Source organism: Falco punctatus (genome assembly GCF_963210335.1).
Source record: "Falco punctatus genome assembly, chromosome: 3".
Taxonomy (NCBI): Eukaryota; Metazoa; Chordata; class Aves; order Falconiformes; family Falconidae; genus Falco; species Falco punctatus.
Genome location: NC_137582.1, coordinates 15,509,163 through 15,532,016, shown reverse-complemented (window position 1 = coordinate 15,532,016; position 22,854 = coordinate 15,509,163). Strand labels below are relative to the sequence as shown.

The window sequence follows — 22,854 nt, the reverse complement described above, 5'->3', positions numbered from 1 at the left end:
TATATGTTCTCTGAGAAATCTTGGGAACTGGGAGTTTGCTGTTCAAAACTGTTAGGAGGTGCAGATCACAGGGAGAGGTGCTGTGACCCTCCATGTTGTGACTGATAATATTCTTCCACTTTTTTTTATGGCAGAGTTGTCTGTAAAGAACGTATTTCTTCCAGGTGGTTTTTGATTTTGGTCAGTGATCCAGTCAACATGAGAAGCCATCAGATTTACTCCTGTTACATGCCATATATTCAAGGCCAACTTTTCAGGTCCCACGCCACTAGCTGTTCAGGATATCCCATCTGGGTAACAGGTTCCCCATCACAGCAATTCACTGATCAGGTCAGGACTGGAATTCAATTTTTGTGCAAAACCGAAGTACTACACACAGGCTTTAGTGTAAGACACTACTACCATTTACTGAAGATGAATCTTAAGACAAGAAGATTAACTGGAGAGAGTGCAAGCCAGTATCAAGCCTGGGGTTAGGTCTGGGGTGTCCAGTTCACTTTGTGTGTTATACCTATGGACTCTTGGACAGGCTTGCTAGACAGTAGCTTAATTATGTTACCCATTCACAATTCACTAAAATGTAGACCTCCTGCAGTCCCCATATCAGGGCTGATATTCTGCAAATGGAGTATTTCTTATTTCTAACTTTGCCTAGGATGAAGTGAATTTGAAAACAGAAGATAAAGTATTTGGAGTTTCTTAAATCGTACATATCCTTGCAATGGTCCTGGCGTGCACTTATAGAGTCATATCCTTGCAGACAAAATTACATTTCAATTCTCATGCTCAAACTATGCTTACCAATACGGAGTTCAAAGTTGTTAAATGAATGCTTGTTGATCTCCTGTATGCTTTCATTCAAAGCTATGGAGAAGTCGGCCAGAGCGCACAAATGCCCCCATTTGTCTTCACATTGCTGAGGAGTAAATTATCAACAATATGTTAGAAAGGTTTTGCAGTTGCCCATCTCCCACCTATCCTTGCCAAGTGCCTTGTATCTGAGTTTGGAATTTATCAGAACAGTCTCCACATACTAGATCCAAAAAAGGTAAGGTATTATGAATGGTAATGCTTCCCTTTTATATTACAACACTCGTATACCTGGATACAGAGAAGATTAGCATGAAGTACCAAAGAAAGTAATTTCCTGTCAATAATCTGACAGGCAATCATGAGAATTAATAAGGCCTGTGAAATATATCTAAGGCGGAGAAAGTAGAGAGGATTGAGATAGCTCAGGTGCAAGGGGCAAAAACTAGTGAGAACCAGAGACAACCATGTAAGTGAGAAGTAGAATGAAAGAAGTGAAAGATGTAATCCTCCTTTACCGAAACTGTTACCCAGAAAAAGCTCTAATTCCAGTGCTTTCAGGGATGGAATAATGACAGGAACAACAGGGCAAGCCAGGTAACCAGGGACCGGCTAAGTGGGTGAGAAAAAGCTGTTCTGTAGCTCACTAATTGCCTCTGCTTAAAGCAGAATTTTCCCCAGTCTTTAATAGTAAGGCCAGTTGCCCTTGGGGTACTCAGCCCCCTGGGCTGGAAGACTGGGAAGAGGAGCAGAATGAAGTCCCCATAGTCCAGAAGAAAGCTGTTAGTGACCTGCTGCTCTGCTTAGACAGGCACAGGTTTATGGGGCCAGGAGGGATTACCCTGAGGGTAGAGGGAGCTGGCAGAGGAGCTTGCCAAGCTGATCTCCATCATTTATCAACAGTCCTGGCTAACTGGGGAGGTCTCAGAAGACTGAAGGTTAACCAGCGTAACACCATTTGCAAGAAGGTCAGGAAGGAGGATCCGAGGAACTACAGGTCTGTCAGCCTGACCTTTGTGCTGGGGAAGGTTTATGGAGCAGGTCAGCCTGAACACTGTCATGCGGCATGTGCAGGGGATCAGACCCGGTAAGCATGGGTTTGCGAAAGGCAGGTCCTGCTTGTCTAACTTGATCTTCTCTGACAAGGTGACCTGCCTAGTGGATGAGGGAAAGGCTGTAGATATGTTCTTCCTGGACCTTAGTAAAGCCTTTGACACCATTCCCCCCAGCATTCTCCTGGAGAAACGGGCTGCTCATGGCTTGGATGGGTTCACTATACACTGGGTTCAAAGCTGGTTGGACAGCCAAGCCCAGAATGATGATGAATGGTCACAAGCACTGTTCCCCAGGGCTCAGTATTGGGGCTGGTCCTGTTTAATACCTTTATCAACAACCTGGAAAAGGGGATTGAGTGCACCTTCAGTAAGTTTGCAGATGACACCAAGTTGTGGGGTGGACTGTTGATCTGCTAAAGGGCAGGAAGGCTCTGCAGAGGGATCTGGACAGGCTGGCCTGGTGGACCAAGGCCAATTGTGTGAGGCTCAACAAGAAGTGCTGGGTCCTGCACTTGGGTCACACCAACCCCACACAGCACCACAGGCTGGGGCAGAGCGGCTGGGAAGCTGCCTGGCAGAAAAAGACCTGGGGGTGCTGGTTGACGGCTGGCTGAACATGAGCCAGCTGTGTGGCCAGGTGGCCAAGAGGGCCAACAGCATCCTGGCTTGTATGTGAAACAGTGTGGCCAGCAGGACTAGGGCAGAGTGATTGTCCCCCTGTACTGGGCACTGGTGAGGGCACACCCTGAATGCTGTGTTCAGTTTTGGGTGCCTCATTACAAGAGGGACATTGAAGTGCTGGAGTGTGTCCAGAGAAGGGCAACGGAGCTGGTGAAGGGTCTGGAGCACGAGTCTGATGAGGAGCAGCTGAGGGAGCTGGGGGTGTTCAACCTGGAGAAGGGAAGACTCCTGGGGATCTTATTGCTCTCTACAGCTACCTGAAAGGGGGTTGTAGGCAGGTGGGGGTTGGTCTCTTCTCCCAAGTAACAAGTGACAGGACAAGAAGAAATGGCCCCACGTTGTGCCAGGGGAGGTTCAGTTTGGACATTAGGAAAAAATTCTTCACTGAGAGGGTGGCAAAGCATTGGAACAGGCTGCACAGGGAAGTGATAGAATCACCATCTCTGGAGGAGTTTAAAAAACACATAGATGCAGTGCTTAGGGACATGGTTTAGTGAAGGACTTGGAAGTCCTAGGTTAAGGGTTGGACTCGATGATCATAAAGGTCTTTTCCAACCTAAATGATTCTATGATTCTCTGATTGTAAAGAATCAATGGAATTTTTCTAGTTTATAAAGCTCACTCTAATATGGCTTCTGCTTTTCTGGCAGTTTCAATCAACGTGGGCAGATTTGATTCCCACTCTGTGACTGATCTGGGCCAGCACACCCTTTTTTGTGGTGCTCTTCCTTGGGGAGAGGTACCAGTTGCCAAGAAAGACAGATTTCAGCAACAGCTGACTTATTGCTGGATGTATTTTAGAGCCTTATCTTATTCCTGTGGAGACCCCATTTCCAGGCATATTCTTTGGTGTAGTTATGAATGGATTTCTCTCATCTGACTTATCTGAGGTTTATGGCTGTGACTGTGAGTGTTTCCTCTGTGGCTGATTTTTCCCTCAGGTTGGTTTGCACCTCTGCAAGCGAGGGCAGCATGCAGGCTTCTGGCTTTGTGACGTTCTTCAGTTGAACTGATGGGTCTGCTTTGTTTTTGATGTATAGTTTATTGCACTGTCTGTAGATATACAGCTACATCATCACAAAAATGTATAAATGCAACCTTACACTTCCATAAGTATGCTGTCAGTTGATAGATCCTGTCTCTTCATAGATTATTGGAGGATGTCAGCCAGATTCCTGTCTGAGTTACAGCGGTAACTTTAGAGTATGTCCGAAGACATAGATAGACCTGCTCTAGATTCACATCAGTGTGATTGAAAGGAGATGGTTTTTTTCTCCTATAAACCTAAATCTGAGGAAAGAATCCATATGGTTCTTGTTCTGAGCACAAGATGGCATTTCAATTCATCAAGAAGCACAACTGTTGTCTGCCAGAAGCCCCAAATGTCTATTTTCTTTTAGAAAACACAGCTCAATGAACATCATAAAGATAACACTAATAATCTCTAATATGAATGATTTGAGACAACAAAAGCTTTGATTCTTAAGGGAAACTATTCTTACCTGTTTTTCAGGCGATAATCCTGACACAGCCATGTATGTGCTGCCAATCGTTTTAATTTTTTCAATATCTTGAAATCTCTCTTCACCTAGTAACTAATACATATGTAAAAACCCACTGTTACTTCTGTAATTCTTAATGCATAATGCTTCTACAGATACCAAAATGAATCATTACACTCATGTTATCTTGCAGCTTGTCACAGTGCACAGTTCATTCAGAGTTCTGGGGCACACCGAGCTAGGGCTCTTTGCAACATCATCTACTCACAGCGTGCATTCAAGCTAAATTCTGTTGCACTCTGTAAAGCTGTTGGTAAATCACAGAATGGATAATAGAAGACATGCATATTCCAGCCTAACTTAAATGCAGATGAGTCCTGCATTTCCTGGGGTATAATTTCTGAAAATTAGTGAAGACAAACTCTCTGTGTATGATGTGTGAATATAAGAAGATTTGATTATTTACAAGTGTTCAACTAAAGTTGCAAAATGAGTGCTGCTACAGCAACAACTCAGGTGATGAGACCAGTGTTAAAGGGAATTCAGTCCACTTAAAACAACCATTTTAACCATCTTACACAGTCAATGGATGGAGGTAGATGCCTCCAAAGAACTTTTATGACAGATTAAGTCCTCCTGTATCCCACGCTTCCCTTTACTTACTGTCAGACCTAACGCTGCTATATGTCCAATGGGTCATTTGGTCTGGACTTCTTTTATGTGTTTTCCCCTTCTATTAAAAATTCAGGGAGCCAACGGGAAGTGGTAAACACCTGTATCTACTTGGGATAGCTATAGGTGCTAAGTAGGCATAAAGAACTTGTCAGATTGACAATCGGCAAGAGGAAGAATAAGTTCAGTCTGTGACTAAAGCACTGAGTGGAGTGGGAGTGACAGTTTGGTCCCTGTTCAAAGTCCATATCCACAGTTTAACTTAGGACTTCCCATGAAATAAGAGCCAGAGCCTTACATTCCTTGAGATACCTAAGCAGAGTTCATGCTGTGAACTCTATGAATGACAGCAGAGCTTCATGTGGGATATGGGCTTGTATCACCTCATCGCAGGATTTTGAAAAGTTTATTGCTAATGTTACCCCAAAATATCCTGAGAAACTTCATGATAAGCAGTATGGCATCATCTAATACATTTAGGTATCAATATGGTTAGGCACTCCTGGAAGAAAAAAAACCCAAAAACAGTTCACAGAGAAAAGAGATTTCAAACTTTTGGTTCTAAAAGCTCAGCTTAGTTGGGATTTAAATGAAAAAAAATCTTGCTGTGGTCAGGCAAAAAATTTAATGAAGCATTTCCCCCTCTTTTTGTACACTGTTGTGCATTCTTCTTCCATCTTGTGGGTTTGAATTTCCTGTCAATTAAAAACTAAAGGGATTATTTCATTCAAAGGGAGAAACATACCAAAGGCATAACATAAAATATCCCCTGCCATTGAACTAACCACAGCGTACGTCAGCCGGAGCGCCGGGGTCTTGGAAGCTTTGCTGTTCGTGTACAGATATCACACCATCTGTCTCTAATGGGAGGCTGCACAGCATTGCGCGCAGGGAATACAAAGCCATATGGTTAATGGCTCCCTTCCAAGTCAGGAAAGTCCAAAAACTTGACCTGCTTCTCATTTTTCTTCTAACTGCCAGAAAAGCCGATTATCTACGTTTTCTTCCTACAAGGGCAGCTCTTCCAACTGCTCTCTTAAAGGAAAAGATCATTTCTTGTAGCTCTGCTTTTGTGAGCAGTCTGAGAGCACCAGGTGTGTGGGCAAGGGGAGAAAATGGTCTTGGTTAAAAACAGCCTGTATTTTCATTTCCAGATGGTTGCTGGAAGCAACAGCAAACAGCATAGTAATTTAAAATGTATGATAAATAGCTAAAATGACTCTTTTTAAGAAAGAAAGGACCTATTGGCTGTGAGGTGATTTAGAAGAAATAATATCAAGTTATCTTTTTTCTTACTCATTATTGTTTCCAAATCTCTGTTTTTCCTGCATTATCCTGTCTGTTAAATCACTTCTTTCCTTCTTCAAATAATGGTTTATTTACCAATTACTTTTTTTTCACAGTGTGACAGCCTGATACATTTTGATATTGGGGAAAGATATCCAACTCAAGCTTAAATCAGCTGCTATTTGTTGCGGCATTTTAAATAGGCTTGCTAATTTACCAAGATAGTCCAGGGAACATTTTCAAACACCAGAATGTGGTTGGTATCTAAAAAGCAACTAATGGCTTGATGCCGCAATTCATGTACAGCCAAGGTTATATGGAGGTCAGACCCTGGGATATACACATGCAATGAAACATGTACAAAGTAGTACAAAAGAGAATGTTCTAGGGCATGACACACAATTGCAAAGTAATTAGTGAAGTCCAAAAGCAGGATCCTGAATTCTGCCAAAACCTCTATTTGTGGCAAAGTAATATATTAAATTCTGTTTGTCATAAACACTGTGTAAAACACTGCAGGATAAAGAAAATGGGGGGGAAAAAGAACCCATGAACTAGAAAGCTCTTATTAAAGCGCAAATCCCAACTGTAACATCACTAAGATACATAAATGCTAGATTAAAAAGGCTAGAAAGAATATTACATTTAAAAAAATCATTCAAGACTCATAATCTTCAGAAGAAATGTTCCAATATTATTTTTTGGTGTGACATCTCTAAGAATGGGAATTTAGTCCTTTATGTGTCTTAAGACTACAGTCATATAAAAAATGGGTAACTATAAAAGTAGATTTGCAATGTTCATATTTATTATTTGATGTATGAACAGTTCCTGTCAGCACCTCTGTGCTTGGGTACAAAATAGGAAATCATATATAACTGTATTCTATAATGATGCTATATGTCAAATTAAAAAACAACAACAACAACAACAAAATAATCCCCTTTTGTCAGTCCAGAAGCCAACACCTCCTATCCTGTCTCAGTCGACAGGAAGCCTGGATAATTTGGACATCAACAGATTTGTGAGCCACCAGGGGAAAAAAACAGCCCTGAGTAAAGGCTGTGCTTTGAGAAGAGTCAATCACCTACTCCTTAAGACTGACTTTTGGACCAGGTTCCCCAAGCTCCCTAAGGAAGGTCCAGTCTGACTCCTCTGTGGGCTCCTACGCCACGCAGTTGCTGGTGGCAGGTTCTGTTCCACTGCTCATGATTTTTTGTTTGAATGGCTTTGTCACTCTTTACATAGATCCATTACCTGGTAAACAAAATAACAGATCTTGATCGTAAGCTTTCTGTTTTGCAGTAACATGGAAACTCCTCTAAGAAGAAGAAAGAAGTTGGATTTCCTTCTGGTGCACCTATCAAATTTTCCAAACCAGGTCAATTTGTGTTTGTACCACTGCTTTCATTCAGAAGCATCTTCCTGGCCTGATGGACAGAGCATTGCTACTACTATTCTTGATGTAAAGAAAAGAGGGGACTCAGTGTAGAATCTGATTGAGAATAGGAACTCATTTCAGTTGGCTAAACATAGATGTCTAGAGTCATCTAGAGCATGCTTTCCTGGAGAACCTCCAGTGGCTCGCTCCAGAACAACAGGAGTTTTCTGACGGTGCAGTACGGGACCTGGTGATCCCATGTAGGCATCTCAAATCACCTAGGATTTCTCAAATGGCACCAGGTACCAATGTCTTACACTCCTGTGCTAAGACTTCTATATTAAGGTATCTCTACAGAGGTATTCATGTGATGCTGAGGAGCAAAGTTTTCCCATGGCTAACAGATCTGCTCTGCTCTCAAGCTGCACATGTACATTTTGCTTCCAGGGCTGTACTGAAACAGCAGGCTGTCTTGTCAAATCACATCATGGAGAACCAGGAATAGTGACATCATGTAATGTCAGTCAATAGTTACATGGAAACATTATGGGCCCTGAAACATTGTACCTGAAGTGACTTCTGGTTCCTTTTTCGTGGGTAGGATTACTCCCTTCAGTTACTCAGCCTGCCATATCACCTTTCAGATTACTAAACCAGAATAAACTAATGGCACAACCATGCTGGAAGTAGGTTAGCATTCAGCAGGGGATCAGATAATTTCATTTACTACCCATACAAATAACATATCTATTTTTCAACTAAACATGTCTGGGACAAAATACAGTCCCTAATTAGGTCTTTTATTAATTATAGAGCAGGTGTTAGGGGCCTGAATGTAATATTGTGTTAGGACTCTTGATGAAAACCTTGTCTTCTGTAATAGCCACAGTAGCAATGGAATTTTTGTTGTGAAGATTATATGAACGTGCATGACAAAATATCTGAAATTAATTCATAGCAATAGACTTTACATTAAGCTTGAGCCATAATAATTTTAATCAGATCTGGAAAGAAAAACAAAACTATTAATCAAGAAGCATGCTGACAGCTGTGCAAGATCTCAGAGATAAGAATCAGGTATTTATACCTATCGGGAAAGCAGTGCAGGAGTTTAAGAGACAGAGCTCTTTTCATAGGAAAGTAGTTTTGTTTTCTACTAAAATGCACAGGGGTGCATCCCCTGTGAATTTTTCTGTTTCCCACTAGTAATTTTACTATCTGACCAATTATATGGATAAATTCTCAATTTCACTGTCTCTCAAAATTTGGTAATCTTAAATCTAGTCCAGTATTTATGAACACACATAGCACTCTGTGAACATTCTCCATGCAGATGGCCAGGATGAGGAAGGGTGAAGGTGCAGTTAAGACCCCGAGCTGGGTTCATATTTAGGTTCTAGCTTCCGGCATGGGCAGCAGGTACCTTTGTTCTCAAAAAAATGCAGGGAAATCAACTACCCCTTTGCGCCTTTGTTTTCCTCTTGTGAAATTAAGATAACACAGAGGAACAAATTGAAAATAGATTCTTCAGAACTTGTGAAAGGCCTCAGGTGCTTGCTGCTCAGGATGGAATAATTTTCCATTAGCATTCATTGAGTCCATTAAACCCATGTTTTCAAAACAACATCTTTATCTGTTCGGATGTAGACCACTACTTCCCAGAGCTGTTGCAAATACCTTAATCCTTCTTTCTTCTACAGAATAAAGACATGTTCTTCTAGATACACCAGAGCTGACTGGGCTTTTATTTATGCATGTTTATGCTCAAGTAACTATTGATTTCAGTCTCTGTCTCACTAGGTCATTCAGACCGAAGTTTGAGAAGACTAAGTGCAAAAGAGCAAAATAGACAATTGTAGTTGGAGTATAAAACCCCAGACAATTATTGGAAGCAGAATAGTTACTAAATTTGATAATTTAGGATGACATATCTGGTATTTGGGAATCATCATTTAAGCACTATCAGATTTTCTTTAGGAGTTGGTATTACCTCATCAAAGTCTGCAATGATTTCATTCAGCAAGCGCAGACATTCTACTCCTTGGTTATTCATCTCGGTCTGGGAATAGAAGTCAGCAAATCCAGGAATAGAAGCAAACATCACACCAACAGCATCATAGGACTGAGAGTATAATTCCTAAAAGAACAATGAAGAAAAATGAGCTGAAGCGGTAATATAGGTAAGAGAACATAACTGGTTGCAATTAAAATAGGTTTCTTATTTTTCCATGCATAATACCTTAATATCCAAGTTTAGCGTTAGTATATTAAATATTGGCTAAGTTCGACAGGAGGAGGCTGACAGCTCTCACATTTTTAGCTTGGACTATATGCAGGGTTTGCCCTTTCTTTGAAAGCCTGTTCTTTCTGCCTCTGAGGTCAGGGGGCTACACCAGCAAAAAAATGAAAGAGAATTTTTCATTTTGATTTATATGGGGAACCACTTGAAGAAATGAAGGATTCATTTGCAAATATGAATACCAGAGAATCAAACACTATTAGGCAAGTAAAAGGAACTTAATGTTTATTACTTATTATTGTTAAGTCTGTCTCATAAGTATTTGCAGTCGACAATATATTTCTAAATTTGTTGATTAACAGGGATCAGATGGGACCATTTAAAATGTCTAATATGACCTCTTTGTAAAAAGTCCTCTCAGTTACCAGATTTTCTGGTTGATAATTTGTGCTTGATGCTACTGCAGCTCTTTACAAGTTTGTTTTCAGATAGCTTTTACTCTGTGGTAAACTGTGGTTCTCCTAATGTGACTATGGACCTTTTTGGTTACCTGGCTCTGGGAGAAGTTCCTGCTATTAGGGTTTTAAAGGAGGGAGAAACAGAAATTAGGGTGATAACGGAGTTACTGGGGACAGAAAGCAGCTTATAAGGGATCAGGCATAGGAAACTCTTAGGTTTAAGTATGTCCTGTGTTAAACTTCCACCTATGTTATTCATATAATTCACTCTGGTACTAAATGACAGATTTATTTATAGATGGGTTCTTGTCTTTATATATGTGAAACTGCAGTCAGTTTTTCTCTGAACATGAACAAATGTTTAGGAACAAAACTAATTTCAACTTTAAAAATGCCAAGGACAGAGTCCCCCCTGCAACTGCTGGTATGCTTTTCTAGTGGTCAATATACCACAACCATATGCGTTCTCTTTTGTTCTTTTGCTCAATTTTTTTCTAGCTTCAACTTCTGTAGTTTTACCCAATGGTGGATGCATTCATTTCTGTTCTGGGACTTGTCTTAAGGTATTCTGACCTGGAGTAGTTGCTTCTCAATGTTCTTGTTAGTGTGCTTTAGTAAATTTTAGTGCTTTGGTCTCATGACAAAAGGACTTAGTGCTGGATGCCATACACCTGATGTGAACCCCTCAGGTTCCTCTTCTTCCTTCATCCTGCTTCCCCCTAGAAAAGCATCCTGAATCCCTGCCCTGCACTTTGCTACGCTATTAGTGCTGATACTTATCTAGAATCTTTAACAAGGTATCCTACAGTAAAAGTGGGAAAATTCTGCTAATTTCCAAAGACACTGCAAAGCTTTGAGAAAAAACTTGGTTGATTCCCTTCCTGTCCTTACACTTTTTTCCATTGAAGAACATCTGCAGGGTCATGGAAACCATACTCTAAGGACACTCTTATACCCTTTCATAGGTATAGAAAAAAGTAATACACACATTAGTTTGTGGATACTTATGGAAGACTGGACAATATGTGCTAGGAGAAGCATATATACACTCAGACATATTCTTTCCTCAGATCATGAAGGTAGAAAACAACTGGCTGAGCCTTCAGCTGCTTAATTTTTCTATTTTTGGTAAGAAGCATCAAGACAGAAATAATACATCCATGAGAAAATGCTTACAGTATGCATTTGGGAATTCATTTTTTGAAAGCAGAGAAATTAACTTAAGGGCCAGACATGAACTGCAGGATTGATTGTACTGAAATCTGGTAGATGTTACAGCCAGCCAGCTCATGCATAAATCATCCCCAAGTATAGTCACTCTGGAAATTGCCTTACAAAAAGCAGGGGTGGTGGAATTGAATTCAGTGGCAAATTATTAAAGCATCAGCAGTGATCCATGGGGCATCTATTTGCTTCTGAAGATTATTATGCATGTGAGTGCATGTGAATAAATGTGTAAGAGAGAACATGTGTTCCCTGAAAATCCATAATGCAGATGTGCCAGAACACACTCATGGCTGGTATCAGGGTCTGCTCCATTTGCAATGAAGCATTTTAACCTGGTTGCTTCCACACACATTTTCTCATGTGCAGAGCAGTGTTTTTATGGCAGTTTAATATCCACAGTGTTAAATTCCTCAGGAGGCTGATTTCTGAAGTGCCTTTTCTTGTAGTTTCTCACTATGTCATCCTTCCCTAGGTGATATTTAAAATCATATCTTCAGAACACAATGATTCCTGGTTGCGTGGTCTAATTCACCTAGCTAAATCTATTTCCAAAATGTACAATCAGAAAAGGGTGGCCCTGATTCCTTTTTGCTGCACAATCAATAGATATGTCAGCGCTGGCAACCTGAATCTTGTAACCTTTGTAACCTCTTCATTATGAAAGTTAATTCCAATGTCACATGAGAAAATTCCGTTTTCATCATACAATAGCCTTTATTCACACATAATACTATAATACACATTTGCCTTATTTCAGATGAAGAGTAAGTGATTTACTGCTGCTTTCAGAAACAAATTCTGGACTTTCTTTTATCTCTTCAGCAACGTGTCTTCAAACACTGTCTTGGGAATATCCAGAGACTCCATTATTAAACTTCCTTGTATACCACAAACACTCTTTGGGAACATAGCTACAAACTTTCTGAATTGGGTGTTTTGTTAACTGGCCCAAAGAGGCAATCCAGGGGCAATATGAAACAGCAAAAATGTTCTCTTGGGTCCGAAGATGCAAGAGGGTCAGGTCTGTTGCAGCCTGTTACACAGATTTCTTCCATAATAACTGGCAAGGTAATAATAGTACTCCTGCAACACTGGGGTACCTTAAAGTTCCACAGGCATTCTGTTAAATTCACATATCTTTTTTTAGGAATACTAGTTGTTCATAGACTCATAGGTTGGAAGAGACCTGTGAAGATCACCTAATAACAGTTCCCACTCAAAGCAGGGCCAATTAAGTCAAGTCTTTCATGGCCTTGTTCAGTTGAGGCTTGACTGTCTACAGGACTGGAGATTTCACAGCCCCTCTGAGCCCCGGTGCAATGATCGCTTTCCCAGGGGTATGTTTTCCCTTGTATCTAATTGAGATTTTTCTTCCTGCAACTTGTGTTGTTGCTTCTTGTCCTTTCACTTGCATGTTGAGGAAGAGTTTGTCTCTGTCTTCTCTATAAACACCCATTAGGTAGCTGAAGGCAATGACATCCTTTTTAAGTCATTTCCTCTTAAGGTTAAATAAACACAGCTCTCCCATCCTCTCCTTATGTATGCAAAGTGCCCCAATCCCCTAATCATCTTGGCAGCTCTCTGCTAGACTTGCTCTAGTAGGTCCATGTGTCTCCTGTGGTGAGCGTGAACCTGGAAACACCACTCCAGATGTGGTCCTAGAAGTGCAGAACCCTTTACTTTAAAATGTGAATGTTATTTTAATGTGGATCAGATAGCAAATATTTGCAGTATTTTTGTAATTAATACCATTTAGAACTAAGTTCTAATGATTTCTTAACAGATCTGCTTTTCTTTTGCTAATTACACAAAAGCATAAGAAATAAAGCTGATACATACTTCATTATCCCGATCCTTCTCCAGAAAGTGACGGGCAACGTGACTGGGTAAAATATTCCGTAGCATATTTTCATTGTGCTCCCTTAACTCCTTCATTTCATTAATTTCTTCTTTTGCTTGAACACGCCACAGAAAATCCAGCCTTGCTGTGTATTCAAGCTGTGGTTCCAGAAAGAAAAAAGAAGGCAAAAATAAAATCTGACAAAAGAACAGTACAGATTGTATTGTCATCCTGGCAGGCTGCCTCTGCCATGTAACTACCTTCAGTGTGGCTGAAGATCTTTGACTCTGAAAGAATTTGATTTCATTGCCAGAAAAAGAGATTATTTCTTTGCCTTATGTATGGTGAGTGTCTCAGAGGGATCTTGAGCAAAATAATATTTGTCATATTACTGCTATGGTCAGCGGCTAGAAAATGTCACAAAATTATTTTTGTTTTAAACACCTCCTTATTAGTTAGACAACAGATTCAGACAGGAGATAAGGTATTGGAAGATATTGGTATTGGTATGAAATAAATATGTTCCACTTTTCATATGTGTTTTCAAGTGAAAGGGGTTTCATGAGAAAATGGCACAAGGATCATGCTAAACATGTTGCAGAGACAGGTAGTTTATTTCTCAAGGATGAGCATTGTTCCACAAAACTATATAGAACGGCCCAACGCCCTCCCAGAGAAGACTTTCAAATCTGTGGCACCAAAATGAAGTATTTCTGCTGTTGGGACATGCAGTTATTTTTAATTTAAGTATTTTAAAAGATAGTGAAAGCCATGCTGTTTGATACCCCCTGGAATACTCTGTCCCTGAGGTACTGTGGATCCAGAGTGTGCAATCACAATTAAGCACGTGCACAGTGGCAGTTGCCTCATACCCTCAGCGACAAACCAAAGTTAAATGGTTTTCATTGCTTATGTGTACAGAACAAAAGGAAGATTCCTACACAACACAGCTTATATATTCATATATATGTATGTATTGTGTATTTTTATGTATGGGTGTATATAGAAATATATGTATATGTGTATATATATGTGTGTGTGTGTATATACATAAATCGCAACTATCTGTTAGCTGAAGCAGGGAACATGTCGAAACATCATGTTACTTGCCTGACAGGCACACGCATGTCAGCACATGGACAAGATCAATGTTGCCAGAGCTTTTGGGTGCATTACACTGAAGGAGAGTTTAAGCAGATTTTTAGGTATGTGATGCTGTAGCTTGCCCAAGAGTTGACTTATTAAGCTACAGCCTTATTGAAAATGATGGAAATATACCTCTGTGGAGTAAACTGAAAGAGAAAATATATTTACGAGGCTTGAGATGCTCTAACCAGAGATAATAATCAAACACCCAGCAGAGAAATCTATTATACCAGCAAACAGATGAATTTTACAATTGGGAGAGACAACAAATGGTTTGCCAAAAGGTGCTGGGATTAAGGGAATGGTTGGGATATAACTCATGTACCAAGCTGAAATAAAGGGCAAGACTGGGTGGGAGTGACTAAGAGGGGATTTAGGCATTGTTTAGTGACTCATGCACATTTTTCATCACCAGCGGTGACCAATGGCAAACTGTTCTGAACAAAATGCAAAGCTCCTTGCAAGGGGGCTTATAGGTTGACTGCACTCTAGGGAGCTTTCCCTCCTATAAGCTAAGTGACACTGGCTTGGCACAAACTTCCAAAGTTTGTATGCAATTTAACAGTGATTTACTTGCACTCTGGATGCTATTGCCACCTTTATAAACAACTAAGCTTTTTTCTAGCTCTAATATTTTGGTCTTCCATCTTGTGACTAAATTAAATGTTAGGAAAAAGTATTTTTAAATATTTTTTCAACATTTTTCAATTTCATTCTCCTTCTTTTTGTGCTAGAAGACAGAGCCCATACCAGATCGTAACTGACTTATCTCTACCAGATAACTGAGAAGGCAACATTGACTATAATTTTGCAAGGAGCTATAAAACATATTTTACAGATTGCCTTGGAGTGGGAGCTGCTGGTGAATTCTGAGTTCTTTGATGCTTCAAATATTTAATACTACTACAATAAGAGCTCTGCAAAAAAACCTGTAGTACAGTTTTTCACAGCTGAATTTTTATGCTGCTGTACAAGAAAATTTCACATCTCTAGACCTAGCTCAGAATAGCAGCAGCTAATCTTTACAATTTGGATAATGTCATTCTGGTTATTTATAATGGCATTGCAACATTAAATATTTTTCCTGCATCATCAGTGGACAACTAAGATGACACTGCCAGTTCGGAGATAAAAGGGTATGCTACATGTGAGGTCTGAAAACAGAAAATTTCAAGTAGATGCTTTGCTAAGTTCTGATATTGCTTAAAAGTAACAAAATGACAGGGTTGAGTTTTAGGTCTATTTTTTCTTTTTGTAAAGAAGTGTTCCTGGCCACACCAGTGCCAATAAAAATGACAGTCTGCAATATAAATCCTGGGATGTGCAGGTTTTCTTGCCCTGAAATGTAGCTCTACATAACATCCCTAATTCAACAGTAAGTGAAGAAAACAGAGAGATGCATTACACAGAAAGCCTAACACTACCTATGTCCTCCAAATGCTGTAGAACCCAACCACTCTGCAGACGATTGCCACATGCAAGGAAAGCACAAGTGAAGGATCAGTGTTCGAGGGACAGCATATTTTTCCTTAGAGAATGAGAAAAGAGGACTTACATCCCAAAGGGACGCTTTCCACCACCAAAAACAGTCAACTCCAGATAAAACAAGCAAATATCCTCTTTTTCACTACACTAAAATCTGAATATGGAAAGGATTATGATGACACCTGAAGCATAATATGAGAATTAAGTATGTCTTTTCCTCTCTCTTTCTCCTTCAGTTGGAACAATCTCCTCTTCGCGTTACCTCATTCCTCCCTTTTTCCCCAAGCATGAAGAAGGTTCAGAGGGTCATGCTTGTTGCAGACAAATTGCTGTGTAGGGGTGTCAGTCCTTCCTCCCTTCCTAAAAGGCTCTGTAGAGATAAGCTACAGCTGACATCCAGAGATTATTCCGTTCATTCGGTCCGTGGTTGCCCTGTCCAAGTGCAAGTCTTCCTTTGCATGGAAAAGCCCCAGAAGCAGAGCAGCAAACCAGTCCATCAACACTTGCCTACAGCAGAACATGGCCTACAGCCATCTGGTGTAGGCAAGATCTAGACTTAGATCTACAATTTAAAAGAAATCAGAGAGGATTTTGCTCTCTGTTTTATAAGGCCCCTTTTTAGGTCTAACGGGGGTGGAGGCAGAGGGGGAACTGAGTCTGCTGTGGGTGGTTTTACTCCCTCTTTGCAATTGTTCACCCACCCACCCCTTTTCAAACCACCGCAGAAGGTTTTGCTCAGGGTTAAAAAGCTATTTTTTGTGTGTTTTCACTAGAGATTTATTTCTAGTACTGTATATGGTATTGTATTTTGATAAGATTTCAAGGGATAGTTTATCTTCATACAAAATGTTGACTGAACTCATTAAAAGATAAGCAGTAAATGAACACATCCTACAAAAGAATAAGTCTAGCCTCGAAGTTATCCACAACACTTCTTTCATGGTTCACAAGTTTACTTTGCAGAAACACTGCTGTAGAATGCATATTACTTGTGTTAAAAAGATGTGCTTTTAGATGAAATTGAATTTCTAATAGGGACTTGGCCTGTTTGGCCTGGTGTCACGAAACAGTAACACAACTACTTTTAATGATGGGTTTAGCACAAGAGATCCTCGGGGTTTATTGGCTGAAGTACAGGTCAAGATTTTAAGAAAGCTATGAGTCTAATTAGATGGTCTCCCCCAATGTTTTGGGTTTTTTTTGATCTAACTTAAAATTCTGGATGCAAAAGTGGGGATTAACTTTAAATTGCAATGGGTAAAAAATATTAGTTAGTTGTTCAGATACTGAAGTCCCATAAAATTAATCTTACAAAATAATGGTTTTTGTAAATCCACCTAGAATGAGGCAAGTTTTAAGCTATTCTACTTTAGAATACTTCTGCAGTTTGTGAGAAGCAAAGCTGTGCTGGAGGACAGCTTTACTGGACTTAATGTGCTTCCCATCAATTCAGACTATTGAAGAGATTTATGTGCTTTGGATTAAATTTATATGTATATATATTTGGCTAGCATTTATACAGAAACCTTTAGGTTAACTCTGTATTAAGAAATTAAACAATACAAGGAAATGTTTATGGGTACTACCATTGGATATTGTTAGATTGACAGAGTGGCCCTATGAATTGTTTGGGAGAACACGCAGGAGTTGGCACATCTCAGGGACCATTTCCAAGGGTAGTTTGAGTTCAGCCACCCAGTTTTATGGAAGAAGGAAGATTAATGGGATGGAAAAAGACTCTGCTGTGCTAACAGGCCTCTGGGCTGGAAAATACTCTTAAACACCCCAGATAAGGCTTTTGTAGAAGACAGAATTTACACTCAGAATTGTGATCCTGAAGAGCGTTGCCTGTATTCTGCCTAATCCTGGCTCTACCTAAACTCCTTCAGTGTTTTCTTAGTACTGACTCTCACTTTAGATGATTCCCAACCCTTAGATTTGTATCTTTGCATATATTAAGAATCATTGCAATATGATAAGGCTTATCAAAAATTTGGGATGTTAAGTTCTTATTTGTTGCATATTTTTCCTAAATGGGCTTTATGCCTTGATAAAGATATGACAAAGTACATTGCCTTCAGTCATACTTAACTCTGGGCACAAACCACATTTCATCCCATGCTTCCCCTACTCACTCATTCATCATTTCCTCAAAAAGAACATAAAAAGGAAGTAAATTACTTGAATATTTAGGTTTTGCCTTCTTTTTTCTTTCCTATGGGAGCAACAGAGCCTATAGGTTACCCGCACAACTTAGAAAGTTATTGCAATATTCTAATGAAGTGTACAATATTATCTTATTCATCACAGCAACATTCCTCTCTTATTGCCTCACTCAGATTAGAACTGAGAAATGAAAATCCTTAAGCAAGTTGAACGTGTAGGACAATGTCTGAAGGCAGTTGTGGCTGCTGTTTCCTTTAGTGCAGTGGCCCCGTTTGCCTTCGCGTGAATGGAAACTGCCTGAAGTCAGCATGCTGGACATGCAGCGGCCTAGAGGTTGCTGATCAGAAGTACTGTGGAGAAAACACCCTTCTTTAGGTGGCTTTTAGTTAATGCATTTGCTGATTCAGGCTTAATTTGTCATACTTCACTCTCCCTGTGCACTGTGTATGGATTCTTGATATCCCCAGTTTCTCCCTTCCTTCTCCAGGATACCAGCACTAAAGCTCTGAGGCCCGTAAATCCTGGTGAAAGAATTCTTGCAAGTGGTCCATGACCCACAGAAGTTAGTGTTTGTGCTTAACCACGAATGTTCCTTATTTCCTCAGATCTGTTGTTTTTTCCTCTATGAACATACTAAGCTATTTCATGTGAGTTTTCTTATTTACTGGTTTTTATTCCCTTTCTTCATTTGGGTTTTACGCCTGCTCAAGTGCACTGAAGCAGTCAGATGCCACTGGAATCATACATGTACCTAAGATAAATGAAGTCCCGTTTGTTTCTTCAATTTCTATTAGAAAATGCAATATAACTCCCATATTGCTGAATATAATATTGCACAGAATGCTAGCCAGTGTCAGATGTGGGCTTTCTTTAATCAGATTCTGCACGGTTTATTAAATTGTTAAAGGTCATATGCTCAAGTGGATAAAAAGGCAGTTGGTATTTTGTAAGTAATTATTGTCACATCCTGTAATTGCAAGTGATATAGGGAATGGTTAAAGTAAATGTTTGCATTACCTGTTGACCATGATAAAATACAGCTAAAAGGAACATTGCCATCAGTAGTAAAGATGCCTCCTTTGTACCCAGGAAGTCTGTGCTGGAAAAAAAAAAATCAAAGGAAAATACAGTTATCAATTTGTCAGTGTTGTAATTGTTCTTAAGTTTCATTTCATAATGTAGCCTGGTACTTCCTGTTGTTCTTTAAAAAATCCCCTTTGTTTGAAAATTTAACTTGGCTATAATTAGTTCAAGAGAACAGGAGTGCAATTGGAGTGCTCACTGTTTGGAGAGAAATGTATGAAATAACTAAACTGTAGCCTGCAATTGGTACAGAGAAAGCTGATGATCTTTCTCTTTCAAATGTGATATACAAGCTGGGTGTCAGTCAGGCTCTTTCCTGGGAGCCTGGTAAACAGCTGTGACCACCATAGCCCCTGTGTAGCGCAGGAGTTGGAGGCTGGATGGGGAAAGGTTGACGCTGGAGCTGGGAAAGGGAAATTTCCAGACCGTGAAAATAAAAGCCCAGTGAATGGGTTTCAAGATAAAAGATAAACCAACCCCAAGGCAGGTGCTGACAGCTAAGTATCCCCCTATTGTGGGAAAGGTTTATAGAACATGACAGGTGAGTTAAGGAAGGTGTGGATCAGAGGGGAATAACAAAAATAGCAAACAGTAATTAGGACTGATTTTACTGAGCCACAAAGAGGAGTGCAGAGAAGAAATGCTTGCCCAACACAGGGGGAGTAGAGGAAACCCTTGCAGGCAGTAGGAAATCAAAGAAGATGAGCCAAGAAGGTACTGGCTGTATGAAATCTCTGAGATGCTATGTGCAGAACATGAAGAAAGCGTGATAAAATAAGGTGAAAGGGATCCAGAACAGTTAAGAGGGGTTTCAAATTTGAGGGAAAATTACAACTATGTGGAAAGATGAAAAAACTGAAGAAAGTTACTATCTATAGTATTAGAGGTTTTTTAAAAGGCATGTTTCCCAGGGGAAAAGACATAAATGAAGTTGTTGGGGAGCTGGTAGGGTCAATCTTATAGTAAAAGAAAAGGGAGAAAGAACTAAATTTGCAGGCAAATCAAACACGGATACTTGGCAATTATCTTTTTGAAGGGAGATGAAGAAATATGAGGAGATGGTTAAGAGGTCCTTAAAGCCTGAAGCTGTGAAAAAAAGTTAATAAAGGAGTAAACAAGGAGAGGAAGTTGGAAGAGACTTTGGGACACTCTTCTGCCTGCCTTGAGATCTAAGAATAAAGCAAAGTCCTGACCCTGAATCCACTTTCTGTAGTAATTTAAAAATAAGATCAGATGATACTTGTCAGAGGAGGACTCTGATGACAGAGAAGTTAGAAAGAGCAGAGCTTGATGGAGACTAAACCAAAAGGAAACTTTTGTGTGAGACAGCTAACTGAACTGACTTTGTGGGCCTAATACAGAATTTACTGTGAGGAAATGTGCCCCTAATGGGATGAGTCATCAGTATAGAGCAAAAGACAGGCAGGAAGCATCTTTGTCATCTGCAAATATTTTGGAATTCAAATGTTTCCCATGTTGACGTTGTCTGAAGTACAACCTCCCTAAGATTTCATTCCAGAAAGACCCTTTGTACAGTGGCTAAAGGCAACAGCCTCAAAGATCTTATAATGCATCTGTTACTGCACGTTCTGGTAATGTAGCTATAGCCACAAATATATGAGCTAGATGGGCTTCACAGGGAATTGCAAAACCTTTTAATCAACTAGTTGGTATAACTAAGAAAATAAATAAGTGTTCCTGATGTCAGAGCTGAAGTTTGGACCCTTGTCCTGAATGTGGAGCATCTCGGCTCAGTTCCCTATGTCCTGGGCTGTTGGCTGCTCTAGAAGATATTCCTGGCTCTTTCAACCGTTCTGTGATGAAAGTCACTAGATAGTTTCATTGACACAGGGAATAGAAACTACTCTGAGTTCTCTAAGATTTTCATACAAGGGACAACCTTTCTTTACCATGCTTGATTAGTGGCAAAAATTAAAGAATGATATTAATTTCTACATCCAGGTACTTAGCCAAAGTATTGCTTACTGTCATTTGTCATATTTGCTGGGGTCTGCTGTGAATATGCTCTGTCATATCATTAGTCTATAAGTGGACAACTAGCATTAGAAAAAGGAATTGAATCCCAAATCTTTAGTACCTTGGTACTAAGGAAGCTAGCAAGGAAAGATATGCATGCAGAGCCTTACTATGCATAAAGAGATGGCTGTTATGAGAACTAATTGTACTGCAGATCCATGCTTTGCTGTCATTCTGAGGATCTTCATCTGGAAGGCACTTACAAGCACAAGCAACTGCAATACTAAAGTGGTCAAGTATCAAAGGCTGAAGAAGTGTTTTTCTGAATGAGCTAAATCGCTGCTGCTGTAGATTCAGTTACTGCTATACTTAGCGCACCTCTGACTCTGCAAATTAGTGTGGCTCTTCTGTCCTCCTCTTCACCTCCTCTTATTGGGAAGAAAGCCTGGGAGGAGGAGTCTGTCCTTCAAATGTACTCCTTCAAAATGCCTGTATTCCTTACATCTTTTACAACTGCACATTATAGTTTGGATTTTATTCAGTTAAACACCTGCCCCTAAAAAATCAATTCACTCTGGTTTTCTTAAATTGAGGTGGGAGTTTCAATCAGTATCTCTGGAGTTTCCAGGAATAGAAGCAACCAATGTATACGCACTGTAATGCAGACTTTTAGCAACATGGGTAGGCTATGGGAGACAAAAAAGAGAAACCCTGCTCAGTATTTAACTGTCCTCATGGAATGAACATTCTAATAAAAAGGCGTGAGAAAGAATCACATTATAAACCTTTTTGGATTAGTCATTGCCTCTTGCAACCATCACTCCATACTTAACTATGGTGTTATCCAACACATGTATGCTCTGGCAAGACTTGACCCATTACCTTATTAAAAAGCATTTCCTAAAAGGGGGCTGTGAACACTTACTCTCCATTGTGGTTAAAGTTGTCGTATTGCAGAAAAAGGGAAGCATAAATGGTCTCAGTCAGCAGAGAATAGATCGCAATCATGATGAGAAGTACTGCCAGCTTCAGGACAGAGTTGAGACGAAGAAAGACTGCACACGTCACCATTGCCAGCACACCAGTGAAGACAAAATACTGAATAGAAAACAGCACCGGTTACTTTCAGTGATCAGTGACTACATACTAACTCCAAAAATATCTACCTAAAATGATCAAGTGATCAGAAGCATAAACCAAGTTGCTCTGGATTTCAGTGCTCAGCTAAGTCTTCTTAGGGCACAGGCACTTTGAAAAGAAGGGTTTTGCTAAAATAGAATGTGAAATCATAAATTCTCTGCTTTGAATGGCACCTCTGTGTTAGCAGAAATCCTCATTTGTGGCTTCATGGCATTTCTGTTGTATTAGAAGGGAAAGGGCATCCTGTATAATTAAAAGAGGAAAGGGGTAGACACTACATGTACTAGTTTGCTAATGCAAAGTTAACTGAGAGAAAATAATTTGTATTCCTTTGGATTCTGAACTTCCACAAGACCCACATTAATCAGGATGGGAGTATTCCTGCTTTTATCCTTTTCCCATGCTACTTGAAGAGAGGATAAAGCCATAGCAGTTCGTTGTTTGGGAGTTTTTTTGTTTGGTTGGTTGGTTTGTTTGTTTTTTAATATTGCAGGTCTAGCTTAGTTACATTATTCTCTTAAAATGTGATGCCTGGAAATTTTATTCATATCTAATTTTCCAATCTCTTCATTGTTTCATTTTTCTCAATGATTAGTCATCTGTCAAATGCAATCCATGCAGCTGATACTGGATATAGAGAGACAATCATGGCCATGAGCTGTTCAGATTTAAAATAGCAACATCAACACCACAGTCCAAATGTAG

General features: G+C 39.9%; 1 protein-coding gene across 5 annotated transcripts in view; it reads right to left on the bottom strand.

Moving 5' to 3' along the window:
* Nucleotides 1–22,854, bottom strand: part of ADCY8 (adenylate cyclase 8) — a 134,593-nt gene that overhangs the window by 4,728 nt on the left and 107,011 nt on the right. For 2 of the 5 annotated variants that reach the window (XM_080379580.1, XM_080379582.1), the window contains 6 exons: nt 21,935–22,107; nt 18,967–19,048; nt 13,152–13,310; nt 9,379–9,525; nt 4,049–4,141; nt 802–916 (listed from right to left, as the gene is read on the bottom strand). In XM_080379580.1, the coding sequence (XP_080235706.1) occupies nt 802–916; nt 4,049–4,141; nt 9,379–9,525; nt 13,152–13,310; nt 18,967–19,048; nt 21,935–22,107 (769 nt within the window). The remainder of the gene's footprint in view (nt 1–801; nt 917–4,048; nt 4,142–9,378; nt 9,526–13,151; nt 13,311–18,966; nt 19,049–21,934; nt 22,108–22,854) is intronic. The other 3 variants (XM_080379583.1, XM_080379584.1, XM_080379581.1) reach the window with 2 other exon arrangements.